At 34.8% G+C, this 22,511-nt stretch overlaps 2 protein-coding genes across 5 annotated transcripts; both read left to right on the top strand.

The window, feature by feature from the left end:
* Positions 1-1,046: 1,046 nt before the first annotated feature.
* lum (lumican) lies at positions 1,047-7,328 on the top strand. Of its 3 annotated transcripts, none has more exons than XM_066723718.1 (4): positions 1,047-1,065; positions 1,766-1,917; positions 4,155-5,049; positions 5,395-7,328. In XM_066723718.1, the coding sequence occupies exons 3-4, from the start codon at positions 4,176-4,178 to the stop codon at positions 5,547-5,549; spliced, it is 1,029 nt and encodes a 342-aa protein (XP_066579815.1). In that variant the 5' UTR covers positions 1,047-1,065; positions 1,766-1,917; positions 4,155-4,175; the 3' UTR covers positions 5,550-7,328. The 3 variants fall into 3 exon arrangements, with proteins under 3 accessions (XP_066579815.1, XP_066579814.1, XP_066579813.1); XM_066723717.1 differs by lacking the exon at positions 1,047-1,065 and adding an exon at positions 1,276-1,454; XM_066723716.1 differs by lacking the exon at positions 1,047-1,065 and having other exon boundaries at positions 1,606-1,917.
* A 4,450-nt stretch (positions 7,329-11,778) lies between these two features.
* kera (keratocan) lies at positions 11,779-21,796 on the top strand. 2 transcript variants are annotated; one of them, XM_066724325.1, is made up of 4 exons: positions 11,779-12,074; positions 17,768-17,815; positions 19,171-20,042; positions 20,709-21,796. In XM_066724325.1, exons 3-4 carry the CDS (start codon positions 19,190-19,192, stop codon positions 20,876-20,878), a joined length of 1,023 nt encoding a protein of 340 aa, XP_066580422.1. In that variant the 5' UTR covers positions 11,779-12,074; positions 17,768-17,815; positions 19,171-19,189; the 3' UTR covers positions 20,879-21,796. The 2 variants fall into 2 exon arrangements, with proteins under 2 accessions (XP_066580422.1, XP_066580421.1); XM_066724324.1 differs by lacking the exon at positions 17,768-17,815.
* The last annotated feature ends 715 nt before the right edge of the window (positions 21,797-22,511 follow it).

Below are 22,511 nucleotides of genomic sequence, written 5' to 3'. Positions count from 1 at the left end.
AGAACTGCCCCGCATGCATGATATTAGTATTCCAAGGAAATTGGGCCAAAGTATACAATGACTTTAAAGTCCTGTTTAGATTTACATGAATATGTATTTGTATTTTAATAGAAACTGATACTTATAGTTGATTCTTTAAACCATAATCCTGGTAGTTGACTTATTACACAAGCACTCTCATATTTACCAAACATGTGTGGTAGATGTAAATATAATTCAGTCTCACAACAGGAGTGTAACAATATGTGCTCATCATTTTATGCAACTTTGCACTTTGCCATTCTTTGCTTACAATAACAGAGTTGTGGCAAATCAGTTGCGTTATATTTTATCTAAATTTGATGAGAAGTTTTGGTCAGGATTTAGTGTTGCAGATAACAATGAAATAAGTCTTGTTTTTGTCTTGATGGGGTCTGTCTCTGACTTTTCATAAAGGTCAGAAGATGCTTAAAACACAAACGTATGTGCCTTACAAGGGGGTTCTCTCGGTAGCCATTTGTGAGTTTTGACCCACATCTATTTAGAGGAAATTATTATTTAAAAAAGTAAGTAGGTTACTTCAGGGTTTAACATCCACTATTAAAAATAACATATCAGATATATATTATGTGCACTGATGGTTATTGTTATACAAAACCTATTCCTTCTTCAGTAAATTACTTTTTGAATGAGTTCTTCACTTCCATTAATTGTCTGTGATTGTTGTTCATATTGCATGTAAAAAGGTTTATTGGAAATCATCCAGTTACACAAACATAAGGTTATGTCCCTTAATACAAATATACAAATATACAATACAAATATACGGTGTGAAAACCACAGAATCCATATCTGTTCTCTGTTCAAGCTTGCATTCTTCAATGGCATGTATGGAAGAAAAAAAAAGAAAAGAAAAATGGACTATAGTCAATTGATTCCAGACTTCGGGAAAAGCTGGGAGTGGAGGAGGAGAGTGAAAAAAAGGGGGTTGTGAAGCGTGTCCAGAGAAAAAAGGTTCTCCCTGTCATCATCAAAACTAACCTTTGCTATTTTTGCATTGTTGCTGATGAAGAGCAGGCTTAAAAGGTAGTTTGGAGTCAGATATGGGTGATAACCAGCGTGAGTCTTTTGATGTGCGAGTAGATGAAAAGGAGCAGGGATGTCTTGATTTATGTGTTGGCCTCTGTAAGTTATTGGACTGATGCCATACCTTGTTTCTCCATGGAAGGTATTATGTCTTCAAAATAAGTGAGGGTGGAGGGGAGGTTTTGGGAGTGAAGTCTGTTACTCTGTGCTGGCCCATTCCTTCATTCTTTTTCTTTTTTTGTTGTTTGTTTTCTTTTATAACATCTCTTACACTTTTGACGGCTGCGCTTCTTTCCAAGTCACAGGCAGCTGACTAGCGGCACAAGCACTGACTGCTGTTTGTTTCATAATTTCCATATTTGAGGAAACAGCTTTGAATTTATTAGAAGGTAATTAAACAGGCATTGTGGGAGTTCACCAGACTAGATTTAAAGAGATTAACCTTTTAAAAGTGCTGTTTCTTTGACCTCATTGACGCTTAAAAAAAAAAAAAAAAAAAAGGCACGGCCAGGTATATATATATGTATTGCTTCTCTTGTAAGACAACAAAGCTTCATCCCAGAAGCAGATATATGACCCTTGTGCACCTGCACCTCGTTAGGAAGCCATATATTTCTTATGCCATACCGTAAGCCCATATTGATGACATAGCTGCTTTATAGTGCAGCGTAACTACATTTGGTTTGCTGTGTTTTGTCAGCTAAGGACCACAGAGGTCTGGCAAAGGCTGCTTGCTCTCTCCTGAGCCCTTCTCTCTGAACGCACACTACCTGACTGCACTGTTTCTGCCTGTGCTGCTGCTCCTGAGGTGGGGAAATTGGTCAATCCAAAGAGGTGTCAAGCCCGGAGAAGGTAAGTGCTTTTGCAAATGTATTCACAAAAGCTGGAGTTTATGGGGATGTTTTTTTTTCTTTCTTTCTGCAGCTGAAAGACTTGCTGACTGACTCCATTTCAAACTGCAATATATGGCAATGTGTACCAAGATATGCAGCTAAAATGCTTGCTAGCAGAATTACAGCTATGCATATCTTTTGCATTAAGTCATATTTAGATTAGTGTAGTTTTGAAGTTGGAATTTTTATCATGAAGTAATATTTTTATTGCATTTATTTAGGCAAAATGTCTTGCAACTTTTTTCACTTTAAATATTGGATGATGCATTCAAGGCACATAACACTTCAGTGGTTTCAACTTTAGTTTAGTTAGTTATATGATTTATTTTGTATATCTTGACCTATTTGAATCTATTTAAGTAAAATCTTTCAATAATTCATTTTTAATCAGAATCCTACAGTTCTGTGTTTATTTATTTAGTTTTTCCCCAAAAGTATTATCAAAACAGGAATGCTGAAATGAATAGTTAGTTTCTCACAACAATGTTGAAATGGTTTAAGTGAGGAAAGCAGTTAAAGCCATAGTGTTGCTACAGATGTCACTTTGGCAAGTTTCCTGGGGATAGATATGTATTACTAGATATGTTTTATACATTTATCAGCTTCTACAGTTTCAATCAGAATTAATTCCATCTGTGGCACAATAAGAGAACCAACAAGCAGAACGATTTGTTGATTTTTATGTTGTTTTATATTCAATTGGCTAAGGTTGTAAGCACAGAGAAATACATGCATTTGGTTTTAACTGCAGCACAAGCTAGTGTGCATGTATTGACATGTTTGTTCCAAGCTTTGGCTATTGATCGTTAAGTTAAATAATATTCATGATACCAATTTTATATTTTATTCAGTTCTATTGGTTTATATTTTCTGATTTGATTAACACATTGGCAGACATTAGTTATGCAATGCAAATTATGTTTTCAACAGTGGTGCATTTTTTTCACAGAACCTCAGGGCTTTCAATTGTTCTTGACTCCATATGATGTATCTGTGAAACAAGTTATGGACTTAACTTAAACCAAGAGCAAAGATAGAAGAGCAAAGATATTGAATATTACTAAATAGTAATTGTTTATCTTATTTTATTTGCTGTATTTTCTGGTTTAGATTTGAATGCTATGAATAACTATTTTTCATCTACATATATTTTGTATTATCTTTAAATGAAGTCAATATTTACACATTTTCTTTCAATCTCATTAAAAGCAAAGCCATTACATGTAAGTTAAGAACATGTTTAAAGTATTTAATAACTGATAGAATACTCTTTACAATAGCAGCCACTGTCAATTTGAATATTTCAGATTCCATTTAATGTTGTACTAAAATCATTTGTGCACATCCAAAAGTGAACAAAAGAGAGAAAAAGTGACAAGATTTTGTCAAAGGATTCTAAGGTACTTTACACTAGCTCAGCTTTCATAGCTGTTAACCCTTTAGTGTACATTGATACACAGGACATGGGATTCTGTATCAGAAATCCTGTCCTTTCAGATTATATTCACAAAGATGCAATTCAATAAAGTCTAGTAATATATACAGTGCAGGTCATGACAAAAAGTTTAAACAAACAGCAGCTATGAGGCATCAAAGAGGAATATGTTTCTCCTTTGCTTGTTGCTGAAATTAACCACAAGGTCACAATGACAGCAAAGCAACCATTTGGTGATTTTCACTTGTATTGATTTTGCACCCTGTAGTTCAGCTTCCACATATAAAATCTAAGGTTTATGAAGTGTTGTTGATATAATTGAATATAACCTTCTCAGTGATTATCTTGATTTAAGGATATCAGTTACAATTGGTTACTGCTAAAAGAGAAAGGTGATTACATCATTTATCAACAATAAAAGCATATGTTACAAATAGCTGATTTGTTCCAGAAATGAGTAATCACATTTTAGTGAAATAAATCAGAATGGACAAAATGAACACACCGCTTGTTTTTTCCCAGTCGAAACAAATTTAATCAATACAGTTTTCTCAAGGATTCATCATTAATCACTAATTCATATTATTGATTACATTAAATCCATCATCAAATGACATTGTTTTAAATGAAGGATTTGCATTCTTTTAGCTACCAATGTATGTAACAATAAGGTTGATATGTAATTGATATTTAACAGAACTGACATTCAGACAAAAAGTACTTCCTGTTTAATTTGACTGTCTTTTTTCTCTTCCAAACAGAATTCAATACACTGCTTCAAGATGAATAATTTCCATCTCCCACTTTTAGCAGCATTGTTCAGCTGTGTTCTGTGCCAGTATGATTATGTATACTATGATCATCCAATATCCATGCTGGGACCCTCTGGACCTAACTGCCCACAGGAGTGTGAATGCCCTGTCAATTTCCCAACCGCCATGTATTGTGACAACCGCAAACTGAAGTACATACCCATAGTGCCTACTGGAATCAAATACCTGTACCTGCAAGGTAACCAAATCGATTCAATCAAGAGTGGCGTTTTTGATAATGCCACAGATCTCTCCTGGCTCATCCTTGACAACAATCAAATTGTTAACAGCAATATTGCCAAAAATACCTTTAACAAGCTGAAATCCTTGCAAAAGCTTTACATGAGCTTTAACAATCTCACAGAGCCTGTGGGCCCTCTCCCCAAGACCCTCAATGAGCTCAAATTGGTTGGGAACAAGCTCTCTAAGTTCCCATCCAGCCTCTTAGATGGACTGGAGAATCTCACTTCCGTTCACCTTCAAGAAAATCAGCTGAAAGACGATGCCATCGCAGGAGCTTTTAAAGGAGTCAAAGGCCTTGAGTACTTGGACATAAGCCATAACAAAATTAAAAGATTGCCTCTGGATATGCCAAACTCATTGGAGACGTTCTATGCTGACCACAACAACATCACCAGCATCCCAAGCGGTTACTTGCAGAAATTTCCCAAACTGCAGTATCTGCGAATCTCCCACAATCAGCTGGTGGATTCTGGCATCCCTGACAATGTCTTCAACATCTCGTCTCTAATTGAACTGGACCTGTCTTTCAATAAGCTCAAGTCCATCCCAGCTGTCAACGAAAACCTGGAGAATCTGTACTTGCAAGCCAACCAAATCGACAGTAAGTTTACTACTGCTATTGGATTTTCAATGTGTACTGGATATCATTGGTGATTCTGCTAAACAACATACATAATAATACAGTAGCACATGTATTTTCATGAACATTATGAAATTATGATTCACTTTTTCTCAGGTGTGCAATGTGATAGTTTGCTTTTGTTACAATGCATGTTTCACCCCTATTTAATTAGTCCTTAATAACATTGTTCTGCGTGTGAATGTTGATGTTCTGCTAATGTCTAAAAGCAGTTTAAATACTTTCAGTAGCTATTTACCACATATATCATTCTATGAAACAATACAGTCTACTAATTAGGAACCTTTATTGATTTATTTTTTTCAGAGTTTGATCTGGTGAGCTTCTGCAAGGTCACCGGGCCTCTAAACTACTCCAGACTGAGACACCTGCGTCTGGATGGGAACAACCTGACCCAGGCCAGCCTGCCATTTGACATGGCCAACTGCCTCCGCCAAGCCGCTGAAGTGATCCTAAACTAATGGCCTTGTTGAACCTTTATCATACTTTGTAAAGCCAGGTGGATGTCTTAAGCCATGTCAAGCTTTTCCACTGAGTTCAAATCAGTAAACAGAGAGTTGAACAAAAGGTTTATATAAAAGGCTTTGAACAATGTCTGAGTTCTTAATTTGGTTCTGCTTTAAATAGCATCCAATCCTGAGAGTCCTTTCAAAATTGTGTTTTTTTAAAGACCCTTTTAAATTCCCATACCCATCTGAACAATGCTTGTCCACACCTAGACAACTATGAAATATGATTACATAAATAAAAAAGTAGATTACCTTATTTAGGCACCATTCAAAGAACTAATTTGCTGACTCGCACATTTTTCAAAAGCTTTTGTGAGAATACTGTCAGTTCTATTTTAATTAAAAGTAACTAAATGCTACTAAACAATGCTAACAATAGAGGTTCAGGATTACGATTTGCATGAACCATTTATCTGTCACCTGATAACAAATATCTTGGAAAATATGTACTATTAAAGTACTCTTGAATATAGTATTGATTTCATACCAGCAGATAAGATAGTATGTTTTTCTTAAGGATTGTTTGTTGTTCTTAATGTCAGCGCTTTTCTCTTTTTGTTCTTTGATTTAAAACTATTTTGTAGTATTATGTTTTTATGTACACAGGAAAGCTTTTCAAACATGTTATAGCTGTGATTTTCTAGTACTGCAGGGAGAGAAAAGCTAAACAGTAACTGGGACCATTTAACATACAGGTATGTTAAGTGTGTGGTAGCACTAAATGTCTACAAGAAGGCCAACATAAACACAGAATAAGCATTAATTATCCTTCTTGGATAGAAGAATCAATTGAGTAAAACTATATGTGGACCATGCAATCTAAAATCATTATAATGAAGAATCACCAAAGCAGCATGGTGGCATAATCTGAGGCCTATAGATAAATATAGAAAAATGAACTGTTTAATCCTAATGTATGTCTTTTTGTATCCTGAGCTATGAAACAAAGTTGAATACCAAATAAATATGATTTGTAATTAAAATAATTCAGGCATTCATTTACTACTTTGCAGTTGCTCCATGCTTATTGCATTTAGACCATAGTCATCAAGTATTCATAAACAGATTTTGCTTTCAGTCCATTTTATACTATGTAAACATATATGCAACATTTTCCATTACTTGCATGCCTCTCGTGGTAACTTTGTAATATAATAAAACATAGCAATTTAAGTTGTTGTGTTTATGATTACCTTGTTTGTCATGGTGTACACAAACTTGTAGTAATGTAGTGGATTGCTTAATAACTTCAGCACAAATTAAATCTTGAAATCATCAATGTACTGGATTCCAATGTTTGCTAAATAGGTACTACTGCCAATTAATTTTACTCACTGTAATCTTGTCAATCTCACACTATGTACGTATTAAAAGAAAACTACAGGAACGTAGTAATAACTTCAATAATAATCTCTTTGAAAAGCTACAGATATTGAACGGTACAATTTGTGTTGCTAACAAAAATACAAACATTACAGGTATCTCTTGATGTAATTAACCTTTTCTTAGTATTTAAAGATATCTGTTTAATGTACAAATGTACGACTTCTCTCAGATAGTGTGTGCATCATGGGTATGTTGTTATGCATTACGGATAATTTATATAATTGGCATTTTTCTGTTATTTGTGTTAATCTTTTTTGCTTATCTGTATTGCATGTCCTACCTATGTACTTGTGGCTGTTTCTCCTTCTGGTAATTTTCTCGGTAAATAAAATATTTCTGAACAAACAGCTTTCAGTAGGTATGTCAAAGGTGATTATGAGGAAGGGTTTTGATGAAGAAAGGTAGTCACATATTTAATGTACAAATAATTTTGCAGTAATACCTGCACAGCATTGATGAAAGTCAGTAGTTCATGTGCTTCACTATGCAGACCAATTATTTGCTAAAATAAATTACATAAATAGGATACTTCTTGTCCAAGAAGAAACAGCAATACAGTACCAATAAGTGCACACACACACACACACATACACACACACACACACACACACACACACACACATTCACTCGGTAGTTTTAAAAGAGAAGATGAAAGATGCCCCCACTCACAGTTTCATGTGTTTCTCTGGCACAAGGAAGCTAAAGTCTACTTTGTAGCCACAAGGGACAAAAACTCATATTAAAATGTAAAAGTAACTTTTATTAAGTTAAGTAGATTGAATTGGTTTGGGTAAACAGGAGACAAAGGCAGCAATCTGGTTCCCAGTGAAGCATCTCTTAAATCTTGGCTCTGGCCTTCGGTTTATTAGTCTTTGGCACCACGTTCAATGAAATCCATCTGGTGAGTCTTTCGTTTTTGCTGAGGGCAGTGTCTGGAAGAGATGAATACATTTAGATATTTGTTCCAATGGAAAAACTGAAAAGTCAGTAAAGATTGGACCATGTTGCTCCTTAAAACTTATTTTTTAACCATATTAATTGAATTGCCTTTTTATTTATAATACTTCCAGAGTATTTGATACATTGTATTGAGAGTAGTGTTGAAAGAGAACAGGTATTTTGGCACTCTATGCTTGTGCTATTGTCCTTTTTGATTCTGGGAGGATCCACTGATATGACAACCTATTCCAAGTATTAACCTCTCTCTGCGTGGAAATCTTTTCCCTACTACAGTTCTAAATGTATTAGTCTTCAATATACATTTGAATAGGCCTGTATTTATTTCAAATTGTGTTTTGGCCAAGCTATACTCTCAAACCACATGATTTACTGGCACTCAAATACATTACATTTGAGAAAAAAATAAGCTAAACTATGTATAAGTAAGCAGTTCTGTTTTCATTCTCAGATTGTTTTATTTATTTATTTATTTATTTATTTATTTTGTTCCCATTTACAGTATATATCTGTTTCCAAGGAAGCTTGGATGGAAATCAAAAGAACACACAAAACAGTACAAAGTAAAAGTGAATTATCCCAGACAAAAGCATACAGCCTCCTACAATAAGTATTGCAAAGTAAGATATATGCAATATAATGACATTCCAGAATATGTGCATCATCGAGAACAGGAAGGAAATACAAAATTAAATACACCAAATTAAAAACTCAAGTAACAATGTTAAACAGGGAAAGTAACAACAATTGCAGAAGAACTTCATTAAAAATACAATCCAACTTTTTGGAATTGTATCAAAAGAGGTACAACTGCTCAAGAGCTCCATATTTATTATTTTTTTGGAACACCAGTTCATAAGAGAAAATAAAAAACTGAAACAATGGTATTAATGGGCATAAGCCAAAGTACAAACCTGTTCTGAAGACTTCACACAAAACTTAATGACTAAACACTCATAAGTTTGATGCATTTTTTGAGCAACATGCAAATCATAAGATGAGTAGCTTCTAAAAGAGAGGAAATGTATAGGAATGGAAAACATGGCATGTTTCTGGGAATACATTTTCTCTGATTTATGTATGTATGTATTTATTTATTTATTTGTTTGTTTATTTATTTATTTATTTATTTATTTATTTAGGAGATGAGTCTGCATCACTGTATCTGTGATACAAGTTTTAACCGAAGGGGTATGACCTATTGCTTTGTCCTTGAAGCAGTTAGAGGTGGCTTCAGGAGGAGAAAATTGTCTTGAAATCACAGAAGGACATAAATACGTGAGATGAAGGACTGGCAAGAGATTTGGATTTTAAGTGAGGATGGGAGCAGAATTATCTAATGTACAAGAATTTAAAGGCTGTACACCAAGTTTTCATGCCATTTGTTTCTTTCTTGGATTACAGTTTAAACACATGTAAAGCTGTCTTTTATCATGGGAAAAAATTATGGTGACATCATTCCCCTAGACTTGGTAGAGCATTCAAAGCGCCAGTATCAAGGGGCCGATCCTTTGGCATAGTGGATTTGTTACTTGCGTGGGTCTGTTTGGATCAGACACTTGGAGGTGTGCCTTGAGATGGCTTTTCAAATTCAAATGGGTTCTGACCGGAATATCCAATAAAGGAACTCTTATATCGTATCAAATACTTTGTGTTTTTTCAGTTGCCCCAACAGACCCACCTCATGCAGACTCATCAGATCGACAGATTTAAATTCACAAATATAATTTATGTGTCATGGATGGTAGGCAGTGGCGAGAGAATTAGACTGTTAAAACGACATCCATAAAAAATCTCTCTGGACAAATGTAGTCAACTTCACATTTTAATTGGCCTTTAAAATTATTAAATTATTAAAAGCAGACATGATGAAAGACATGTTTTTCAGTACAGCTGCTTTCAAATAGTACCTGTTATATATTTAGTTGGGTAAGCTGTGGAGTATGAGAGTTTGTAGACTCTTCTCTTCATTTCTAATACATTCTTCTGATTTAACCCAGATAGTGATTCAGGGTTTCAGTGGCATTTGAAATACAGCTTGTATGCATTTATCATACTCTAAAGGTCAGGACAGCACAGTCCAAAAGTGGTAAACATTCTTTGTTTGAAACATGTGATATTACACAATATAATTGATATTTATTTTGAGAAATTGACAGTTTAAAATGCACTGCAATCATGACAGACCCTCCAATTAGAGATATGTGTGTTTGAGTCCACACAATGAACAACATTATTTGGATTTGCACAATATGCAATTAGTTGAATGTGATATTGTGATCAAACTTTCACTGTTTCTAAAGGATAAGTATACTTTTATGCTTTTATATTCTCAACATAAGCCTCAAAAACATCTGGAAAACTGAAGTTGCATATTCCCAATGTACTGACCAACCTTCCAATTTTAAGTATTTCTCTCTCTCTCTCTCTCTCTCTCTCTCTCTCTCTCTCTCTCTCTCTCTCTCTCTCTCTCTCTCTCTCTCTCCATATATAGAAAGACAAAGATTGTATAAATCCTATATAAAAAAGTTTGTGTGTGTGTGGACTCTCAAACTTAATTTCACAAAGTTTCTCCTAAGAAACAAAGTGCATGAGATCACAAGAATTCAAAAGTGGAATACACGTAGTAATGCATAAAAATCTATGTTTCAGCGTATTTAAAACAGGATTTTGTAGATACCCAGGGCAGTTCACCTACTAACCCCTTAACTGGCCCTTGTTGCACAGGCTTTGGTAAACCAATTTTTGCTCTTTTATTGCTGCATTTCATCATAATTAACAACCTTTGTCAATCACATGGTGGATGAACTATAGGAAGTGATCATGGTTCACCATTTTGCACATACAGGTTGGAGAGAATAGGGATTGACCCCACACCCTAAAACCAATTAAAATAATACAACCAGAAATTGATGAAACCAAGAAAGACAAATTCATGGCAAACTCTGAGGTGAACAGGAATAAATGGACAAAAACTAACGGTGATACTCCGGAAATCTTAATATGGATGGCAGAATGCCTGGAGTATGTGCTGATGTAATTTTGTTAAAGTGGTGACTTTTTAAAATGGGAAACACAGACAGTAAAAGGCCAACAACAGGCCTTCTGCGTTTAGTCTTCTTTTGAAAAGGTTGATCAATGTAAATGTGTATTCTGGAGTTGTATATAAAAACAATGACCAGGTCTCCACATAGATTTGCCTGCCAGTTATATTATAACCAATCCAAATGGGTTTTTTGTTGTTGTTGTTGTTATTTTTTTCTAATATGATCCTTGAAAGTTTTAATTTCCTTCACTTCCTTTTAGACCATTGGAAAAACCATGCAACCAGGTCTAGACAATAAAGCCCTTAATATTGAAAGCTTTTCTTTACCTTTGGTAATGAATGTTTAATCAAGAATTCAAACAAATCACTAGCCCTTTCTGTCTGTTTTCCATCAATTCCAAATATAAGCCATCTGTGAGGACATATGTTATACATTTTTCTATGATCTTTTTTTGAGCTGCCATGTGAAAGAATGCAAGCTTGTAGCTGAATACAAAACTATGGGCATTGTCACATTAAGCAACCTCACAATTTTTCCTTCATATCCTTTATCCTTTTCAAACCTCTGCATTCTTGAGCCTAACCTGTCAGAGCATTTCTCTAATAGCTCTGAACAGATACTGACAGATAGATGTGCCCTAAAGCAGCTGTTTCCTATTTAGTGTAAAAAGTAAGGAGCAGACTGGCGCTGAGGTATTATGGTATTTGAAGGTAATGCAAGGGTTAACCATGTTTTAGCCACCTGTGAATATATATTAGGGGGTGCAGTTATACAACCCCAGCATGCAATCTTAAGGGAAAAAAGGCCATTGGCTAACAATCAGACAACCAATGCAAACTCAAAGAAGCAACCAACACAAGTCAATGTTGAAGGTACAGCCTTAGGGAATAATGGTAACAATAATACACATCTAAGGTTCGCTGCAAATACATGGAAACCACAGTGGCGTTTTAAGTTCTAACAGAAGCTGTCCTTCTGACGACAGGATCCAAATAAGCTACTAGTTGCAAGGATTTGAACTTGAAAACACTTTCCTGCATGCATCATCTACCTACAGAGGTCAGAGCTACAGGTTTTAGAAAACCAGGTAACCTTTTCTTTTCTTTTTTTTCTGTTTTTTATTTTTTTGCGGAGGGGGGAGTTATTCACTCTGCTGTGTTATATATGTTTGTATTAGGATGGATTGATGTGCTTGTTATTAATGTGTTCTTTCAAATTTTCATCTCTGCCTAACAATGGTAGTCATCTGTTCTGCAAGCCTACGTTATCCACTTTGAATGTTTGAAAATATTGCTCATTATAGTGTAAATGACTGAATATATAACAGATATTAAACAAACACAATGCTTATGAAAAGAAAGTACATACATATATATATATATATATATATATGCTAAGCAACACACACACACACACACACATACATACATACATACATATATATATATATATTCTATCCTTATTCTAATGCTTAACTGTACTTATTTTTTCGTATTGTATGGGTATATATGTATATATAAATATAAATATATATATATATATATATATATATATATATATATATATATATATAGTATGAGGGAAATAGTACCCCATTGATGAAATACCTTTTCTAAAATATCCTTGTTATCTGCCTCATGTTATTTAAATGCATTATCACATAGCAGTGATATAATTGTGTGTTTGTAACAATCTAATGTTTTATATTACTTAACTATTTATGCTTATTTTTCCTACAATTAATAACCTGGCAACATTTGTTAATTCTCATGTTGACAGTCTTTAGCTTTTGATCACAAAAGCACAGGCCTTCATTTTTTAAAAGTGTATGTTTCTTTAACATTCCTACAATTTAAGTAATTCAGCTAAACTTCATCCAAACCCTGAAATATTTGCTGTAGTAAACACTGTTTAATGAATTGAGAGCCATTTCCAGTTAGTGAGTTACTTTTTATCTTCAGAAATATGTTTTACTTTAAAACAAATGCTTTAGGCCAACATTTGTTTTCAGTAAAATTCTAGTTTATGAATACACAGATTATGTTTTTACTGTAATTGCATACTAAGTAAAATAATAGATTTGACTCCTTTAATCTATACCTGAACCCCTGAGATAGGTGAGCACAGGCAGATTGGAGTGGTCAGAGCAAATATCTTCTGTACTCTTTGGCTGCAAAAGCATAAGTACTGTTAGAATTGAATTCACTCCTGTTTAACATTAACGTCTGGCAGAGCTGATGTATTCAAATGTTAAAAAGTGTAAATGCTTGAAAAAGTGTCATATTTGACAAAACAATGTTTAATATAATTGTACATGTATTAATCCCTGTAGTAATATTAAGGCTATAGACACACATATATATATATATATATATATATATATATATATATATATATATATATATATATATATATGTAATATTTTAAGCTAAGCTGTTCAATTTTGTTTTTTGTATACCTCTGACTCCTCCCCCCTCCACTGATTGGCATATTATTATTATTATTATTATTATTATTATTATTATTATTATTATTATTATTATTATTATATGACCCTTTTGTATACTTGTTTTGAATCATGTACACAAACTCTGAAAATGTTACATTGATCACAAGGATTCTAAGAGTCTTCTAATTAATTCGTATTAGTGGTTCTTCCTGTAGCTACACCTCACATCTCACTTCCAGCTGAGGTATATCTTCTCTTGTCAGGCTACTGCTATCTTCCCATAAATAATAAATATATATATTTTAAATATAGAGTAGAAATGTGTGAGGTATAGTCTGTAATCCATATATTTATTTTATAGATTGAAAATATATGGTGAAGGATCACACATATAATAACAATGTACAGTGGGGGAAAAAAGTATTTGATCCCCTGCTGATTTTGTACGTTTGCCCACTGACAAAGAAATGATCAGACTATAATTTTAATGGTAGGTGTATTTTAACAGTGAGAGACAGAATAACAACAAAAAAATCCAGAAAAACACATTTCAAAAAAGTTATAAATTGATTTGCATGTTAATGAGGGAAATAAGTATTTGACCCCTTCGACTTAGTACTTGGTGGCAAAACCCTTGTTGGCAATCACAGAGGTCAGACGTTTCTTGTAGTTGGCCACCAGGTTTGCACACATCTCAGGAGGGATTTTGTCCCACTCCTCTTTGCAGATCCTCTCCAAGTCATTAAGGTTTCGAGGCTGACGTTTGGCAACTCGAACCTTCAGCTCCCTCCACAGATTTTCTATGGGATTAAGGTCTGGAGACTGGCTAGGCCACTCCAGGACCTTAATGTGCTTCTTCTTGAGCCACTCCTTTGTTGCCTTGGCTGTGTGTTTTGGGTCATTGTCATGCTTGAATACCCATCCACGACCCATTTTCAATGCCCTGGCTGAGGAAAGGAGGTTCTCAACCAAGATTTGACGGTACATGGCCCCGTCCATCGTCCCTTTGATGCGGTGCAGTTGTCCTGTCCCCTTAGCAGAAAAACACCCCCAAAGCATAATGTTTCCACCTCCATGTTTGACGGTGGGGATGGTGTTCTTGGGGTCATTCCTCCTCCTCCAATCACGGCGAGTTGAGTTAATGACAAAGCTTGATTTTGGTCTCATCTGACCACAACACTTTCACCCAGTTCTCCTCTGAATCATTCATTGGCAAACTTCAGACGGGCCTGTACATGTGCTTTCTTGAGCAGGGGGACCTTGCAAGGGCTGCAGGATTTCAGTCCTTCACGGCGTAGTGTGTTACCAATTGTTTTCTTGGTGACTATGGTCCCAGCTGCCTTGAGATCATTAACAAGATCCTCCCGTGTAGTTCTGGGCTGATTCCTCACCGTTCTCATGATCATTGAAACTCCACGAGGTGAGATCTTGCATGGAGCCCCAGACCGAGGGAGACTGACAGTTATTTTGTGTTTCTTCCATTTGCGAATAATTACACCAACTGTTGTCACCTTCTCACCAAGCTGCTTGGCGATGGTCTTGTAGCCCATTTCAGCCTTGTGTAGGTCTACAATCTTGTCCCTGACATCCTTGGACAGCTCTTTGGTCTTGGCCATGGTGGAGAGTTTGGAATCTGATTGATTGATTGCTTCTGTGGACAGGTGTCTTTTATACAGGTAACGAGCTGAGATTAGGAGAGTCCCTTTAAGAGAGTGCTCCTAATCTCAGCTCGTTACCTGTATAAAAGACACCTGGGATCCAGAAATCTTGCTGATTGATAGGGGATCAAATACTTTTTTCCCTCACTGTATATGTGTTCCTTATGGGTTAATTTAATGACTTTTTTAATGGTATCCATACAGCTTTAAATTTTTTTGTGCAAACTAATGCTTTTCAGTTTGGTATATTTGAAATATTTTCTTTTTCTACACATGAATTTCAAATCTGATTCCTCTGGGTCCTAAGTCCTTCTACAGCTCATATGACACTAACATATTTCTTGATAGAAATGGAGGTAGTTAGTATTACCTACTCCATGGCCAACCCGTACTCACTCAAGTGTTGGTGACCAGCCCCAGAAAAGTAGGCACTTCTCTAGATCTTAACCAAGCAGAATGAAAGCAGGTGCAATGCTTTTACTTTTGATACACTATGCTGAAGTTCAACATGAATATCAAGAGATGCGTTTAAATATTTTAATGAATGACTTTGTTTTTGGCCTATTCTGCATTTGGTTAGTTATATATGTTTTGTCTCTCAACCAATGAGTTGAGAAAAAAAATAGTTTTTAATTGATTAAAAGTATTCAACCGGAACAAGGTAAACCTCTTCGGCACATGGTGCTGAAAGAACAGCTCCAATTGACTTAAAATCGGAGCTGGCAATTCTGAATATTGTATTGGTCTGGGAGTATTTAAATTAATTTGAAATATATGCCAAGTACAATTTCTATCTTCCCAACAGTTTGTATCTTGTTATTATATAAAAAACAAATGAGGAGTTTCATTTGGTATGTTTTTTTTAAGATGATTGGGGTCTTTTATGTGATCAATCCAGCAAAATTTGTTGTGGTCCAGCTTTTACTCACACCCTCTTTCCTTGGAAGAGGAAAATTAAATTTTGGATATTTGATGTGCAGTGGTTAATAAAGGAAAGGCAAAACATGTAATACTTGTGTAATACTTCCTACTGCTTGACAAGAGATGTTATTTGTTCTGGGATAATGAATTTAGATTAGGAAGTATCTTGTATTTGAAGAGAGTCTGATTCACAATTAAAACTTCATCTAAGAATAAACATCATACCAATGTATAATGTTGAGGATGTTTTGACACTTTGACAATAAATAACACACCAGCTGTTTTCCCTTTGTTAGAAAATGTTTGAACATGACATCAAATTAAATGAAGAAGTTTATATCCCAAATTAAAGGTTTTGTATGGTTCACATATTTCTTGTCAAAAGTAAGTTGATGCTAATTTAGAATAAGATATTCAAACTACTGTTCTGATGTTATGAATAACATTATTATCTCCCATGTGTCAGTGTGGTAGGATACACTATAGATATATGTAGATGTTTCAAATGAAGACAAACTCCAAAATGAAATAATTAAAGTATAAAACCCTAACAATACAGTTTGCAGATGTTACAGGTAAACTGTTAACTGTTAGCTAACAGAATTACATAGAAGTGAGAAAAATTACAGACTGCAGATGATTTAAATATACATACATCATTTCCTAAACATTTTCTAATCCACAATCACCATAGTCTGCATTTTCCATATAATCTAATGTACCCAGTGTCTTTTAAAGACTCCATTTAGAAGGAGGTGGTCAGTGTGGCTTTGCATGATGCTGCAGAACTGGCAAGAAGCCAGAATGGAGCAAGTAGCTGGACTCTTCCTAAGAGTAAAGGCTAGGATTGATGTAGATACAGAGGTTAATATCACTGACCCTAGTTGGTCTGGTAGAGAGAAGGCTTTGTAGAGACATACTTGATACTCTTGAACTGCTGAAGGCGGATGTCAAAACTCAACTGCAAACTTCAAAAAGGTACTAGAGGATGGCACCAGATGATGTGACTGGAAATACTGTGGAGAGATTCAAGACAGATAATAGAATATAGGGAGTGTAGTGTGTATAGTGTATAGAGGGGTGGAAAGTTCACCAAGATACTTGTTTTCTGCACAATAATTGTGACCCTTCAAGAACTCTCTCAGCTAAAGATCTGTAATGTATTCATTGTATTCAGAAGACATGCTCTAAAAAGAGTTGATATTGCTTGTAAATGGGAGTAAAGAACAGCAATACAAATGAGAGGTTTCGTTACATGAATATTAATGAATGAATATATGACTGGACATTTTTATGATTGCCAAATTGTATACTAACGCAGAAGGAAAAAATATATGTTATCATCGATGCATGGGAGTTTTGTGGTGGAGTGAATAAGAACAAGATTAGTAACAAGATTATCAAATAGAAAAAACATGGCATTGCAAAAACAACAACACACACATAAAAGAAAACAGACCAACTGGATCAACTTTTATCAGACCTCTTAAATAACACAGATCAGTTAAGTGTAAGGGTTTGTTTTGTTTTGTTTTGTTTTTAAACCCAGACTGTATTAGCCTGATTGAAACTGGGCCACTGTCTGGAACTCAACAGGATACTAAAGCTTAGAGGAAATCTTTAGTGGGATTATGGCTGTTGTTCTTGAAACTTGATTGGCCGAGAGTATATAAGATGACCCCAAAAGTGCCATCAGGCTGAAATTTACTATAAAGGAAAACCTGTTCCTTCCTGTCCGTTTATTGTTTCTAGTGCAGACCTGGAAACAGAATACAAGGGCACTTGCTGAATCTGTCCAAGGTAGGTCCAGAACAAACAACTGAATATGCTACTGACACCAGGGATAATGGACAGTAGAAACGGAACAACCAGGATGAATTCACAAATCTTAATGATCACAGCTTTTAAGAACAGCCAAGATATACCCTGTCCTGTTACGTTCATTCATATTTGATCGCTTCATTATTATTAAAGATGTAAATTGTTTTCTAAATAACAACAACCATATTACCTGTATTTTCTCAGATTCGTTTTGTTCATGTGGAATTGTTCACATATTTTTTATATTAGTGATTTGCATTTACATGTGGCACCAATGTTTAAGTGAACATGAATTGTCTGTAGCCTATATATGTGTGTGTGTGTGTGTGTGTGTGTGTGTGTGTGTGTGTTGTGTGTGTAACAATTGCCTTGTCCCATAAACAGGGAAAAGTAGGCATGAGAATAGAGCGTTATGCTGACAAAGTAGCAGATAATAGCCCTGCAAAGCATTTGGTGTGCCAAGACATTTGCCTGAATACCAGCTGTTCTGCTTTGTTTTCCTTTGATCTCTGTCTATCCCTGGAAAATCAAGAGCACAGGAAAATTAGCTCCAGATGAATTTGAAAAAAAATTAAAAATAAACTAGGACCATATGATAATTAAATAAAAGCCTAACAGCAGTGCTAGAGTGATATAACTGCAAGTAATATATATATTTTTTTTTTTGGTTTGCTGCCTGAGCAATTTTATAACACATTACATGAAGCAAAATTGGCCAAAGAAATTCACCCATTTCCTCTATCTAAATAAGCCCACAACCATGACAGCAAGTACTTTAGCAGGCCAGTACGACTAGCTATAGAAACCGATTCAGTTTTGCACTAGTCAGTATGGCTTTCCTATAGATTTCCAGTGCGCAAATAACCAGCAAAGATCACATCAGTTGAACACGTTTGACTCACAGCAGATTAGTGACAATCCATCTGGCAGAAACTAAATTGAAACTGCATTCTGATTAGTGTGCGTCAAACAGAGAATATTAATGGAAACGCGTGAATATGATGGATATGCTGGTGTACAGGTTCCCAGGGAGTGACATTGACTCTCTATAAAGAGGTGTGGCAAAAATGAACAGATTGTAGTGAAAACTGGGTATTTACTCGGTAACATGACAATTGTTCCACATGGGGCAAAAGTCACTGTACTTGTATAGTGGTCCAGAATCAGACATTTATTGGCATCTGTCAGTAATCAATAAACTGTATACATCAGCTCAACTACCTGCATGTATAGGACTTAATTGTGTTGTGTTATCATTAGACAATATGATATTTGTCTTACATGAATATATCCCTATGTGTTTTCATACTTAACATGTTCCGTTTTCTTTACAGGTTGAACAGCAACGCCAAGATGTTTGCAAGCATTGCTGTTTTGCTACTGGCTGCTTCGGTCTGGTCTCAAGATATGTCTTATGCTGAATATCTTGAACAAATTCAGGCATGTCCAGAGGAATGCCGTTGTCCACCTAGCTTTCCCAATGCTGTTTATTGTGACAGCAAGGGGCTGAAGCAGATACCCAGCATCCCCCCCTACACCTGGTACTTGTATCTCCAAAACAACCTGATCGATGTTGTTTCAGAAAAGTCCTTTAAGAATGTCACGCAACTCAAGTGGATCAACTTGAACAAGAACAAGATCACCAATAACGGGATTGAAAAAAATGTATTTCAGGAAATGACAAGTCTGCTGTATTTGTATATAGAAGATAACCTGCTGGACGAAGTGCCCTCTCTTCTTCCAAAAAGACTGGAACAACTGCGACTATCAAGGAACAGAATCTCCAAAATCCCTCCTGGGGTCTTTGATGGCATGGAAAACCTTGCAATGTTAGACCTTCAAAACAATAAGCTGGAGGATTCAGCCATTACAGAAAATACCTTTAAGGGCACGAAGAATCTCGTCCAGATCAACCTGTCTAAAAACAATCTGAAGAAAATGCCTGCTGGATTGCCTTCAACTACCTTGCAGTTATTCCTTGATAGCAACTCAATTGAGAAAATCCCTGACAACTACTTCAAGGAAACACCAAAAGTTTCCTTCCTTAGGCTTAATTATAACAAGCTTGCTGATGGCAGCCTTCCAAAGAACATCTTCAACATCTCCACCATCCTCGACTTGCAGTTATCTCACAACCAGCTCACCCAAGTGCCTCAGTTCCATCGCAGCCTGGAACACCTCCATCTCGATCATAACAAAATAAAAAGTAAGTGAAGGTTCTCTATGCATTAAGTAGGCCAAATCCCAGCTCTTTATTTTGACAGAGCACAAGTTTAGATCAGGATATGTTTTGACATTCTGCTCAAAGCTTTGTGAGATGATGAATTATAGTGCTGGCAGGCGTTACCTCAGCATAACATCCCATGAATGTTGCCAGTATACTCTTGTGCAAAGAAATGGCAATATGAATTCATGGTGTCCTAAAAAAAGGAGACTTGTCCCATTGCTTTTGGTAATACTATGCAGAGGAGAAATTAATGTAACTGTAAAAAAGTCTGCTGTGTGTCTTAAAATTGTATTCATTAGTTAACCATCTCACAGTTTAAGACAGCTGAATGCTTTTACCATGTTCTCTACTAATGAAAATGAGTTAATGAAAATAAGAACGGCACCACCTCTGTTTTCTGTATGCTGTCTTCATGTAATACATTAGGCTGTTTACATGCAGTGAGTCTATAATTACATTTACTCAACTTACACTTTCAAATAAAATATTATTTTATTCCTTGAATAAACTGCATTTATAAAAACTGCTTCAGCAAGGGAAAATATCTTCCCTCCAAACTTTAGCAAAACTTTACCCACTAAACTAGATCCTAGAGAAAACGGCAATTTCTAAAGCATCCATGTTGTTGTTTCTTTTTAATTACAGGTGTTAATGGTAGTGACATATGCCCTCTGCCTGTCGGTATCGTTGATGACTACCATGATGAAAAGACGCCACGTCTACGTTACCTTCGTCTCGATGGCAATGAGATAAAGCCGCCCATTCCAATGGACCTCATGATGTGCTTCCGACTTCTACGGGCTGTTGTTATTTAAGCCTGATTCATGTTCACAATCGTGTATGAAATGCATCTTTCCCTGAAAATTTTAATTTAAAAAAATACAATATTTTGAGCCTAAACAAATGAGTCTTGCATTAAACTAGCACAATCTACCCTTTTAAGGACCAGAACTTTACTGTTTGAAGTTCTATATTATTATTTGAACATTCCTAATTAATTTGAATAAAAAAGTAAATGGAAAAATAATTAATACATTATACTTTATACTAGAATATCTATCCTATAGGTTGGATGTTGACACGATTGGATAGTTAATAGTTAAATCTGGGATATAACTGGATAAATGAACAGATATATTATTGTTGAGGATAACATAAAACAGATTTTACTGACAATGCCTACCCGTTTATGATTAAAATAATTTATTTGATTCAATATAAATATTCAGTGTTTCCAAAACATAAACCATATTTTATTAACTTTCTGTTAGTTTACACTTTATAGTATTGTTCCTTTAGTAATATCATACACTTATTTTTTAGGTTGCTGTGCATATTCTTTTTTCCCCTTGCTTGTTCAGCTTTTTGCTCTTGTTTTGTCATTTGTTTATTTTTTAGCAACCCTGTCAGAAATAATTTCATCCACAGTTATGTATTTTTAGGATACATACACCCAAAAGAATATTACTTGACATGCCATTTAGCATTATAACAATACCCAATGGTAAGCATACTGCATAAAAAGTGCCTGAAAAACAAACTATTTTTAAAGATGAATACACTACAGTACCGGGATGCACTAGGTTTCTTCATGTTCTATTTATTGGTTATTCACAATAGTTGTGTTTGTGTGTTTGTATGATTCAACCAATTGCAATGTTTGTAATAAATAGTGGGTACCATAATATAAATGAAAACTACAAATCTGAATTAAAAGTTAAAAAAAAAAAAAATATATATATATATATATAAAATAAAAATAATATTTTAACAGCTCTGTAATAAATGGGGAGGGGGTTTCAAATAGCTTAGTTTATTTCATTTCATTTGTATTAGCTAAATATACATGTATATCAAGGGTGGGTCTGTACTTTTGTGTTTCACAGAAATGACATCTGTGATCTGGTCATTATAATAATAAACGCCATTTATTAACCAGTCTTGATTATTTTTTTTTAAATGTCAGTGAAAGAAAACACATTCGCCTGAAACATATTTGATGACTCTCTTATAATTTATCCTCAAATCTTATCTCATTTAATTGAATCTACCTTTTAAATAATTAAATAAATATTCCTTACGGTTAATATTATCAACATGTATCTACTCTATTTTCTAAATATCCTAGGTCTTTTTATTCACTCATATATTCCCTTGAGTACAATATAAATCACTAACATTATAATTATATACAAATTGTGAATATATCTTAATTGTATATATTACCTCTCTTTCCAGATGGTCCACAATTCCATCATAAGCTGTGGTTAACATTTTTTTCCAAACAAAATACATGAGTAATGGAATTAAAGAAAAACGACAGCTGCTTTGTAATTTATATGTTTCCTGGAATGTACAGATTCATTAGTGTTCAGATTTATAGTGTCAAAGTCCAATTTACTTTTGTACACTGTAAGTTATTTGGATACCTTCATATTAGTGAAATAT

Source organism: Amia ocellicauda, chromosome 15 (assembly GCF_036373705.1).
Source record: "Amia ocellicauda isolate fAmiCal2 chromosome 15, fAmiCal2.hap1, whole genome shotgun sequence".
Classification (NCBI taxonomy): Eukaryota; Metazoa; Chordata; class Actinopteri; order Amiiformes; family Amiidae; genus Amia; species Amia ocellicauda.
The sequence above is the reverse complement of the archived record's forward strand: the minus strand, read 5'-3'. Positions and strand labels throughout refer to the sequence as shown.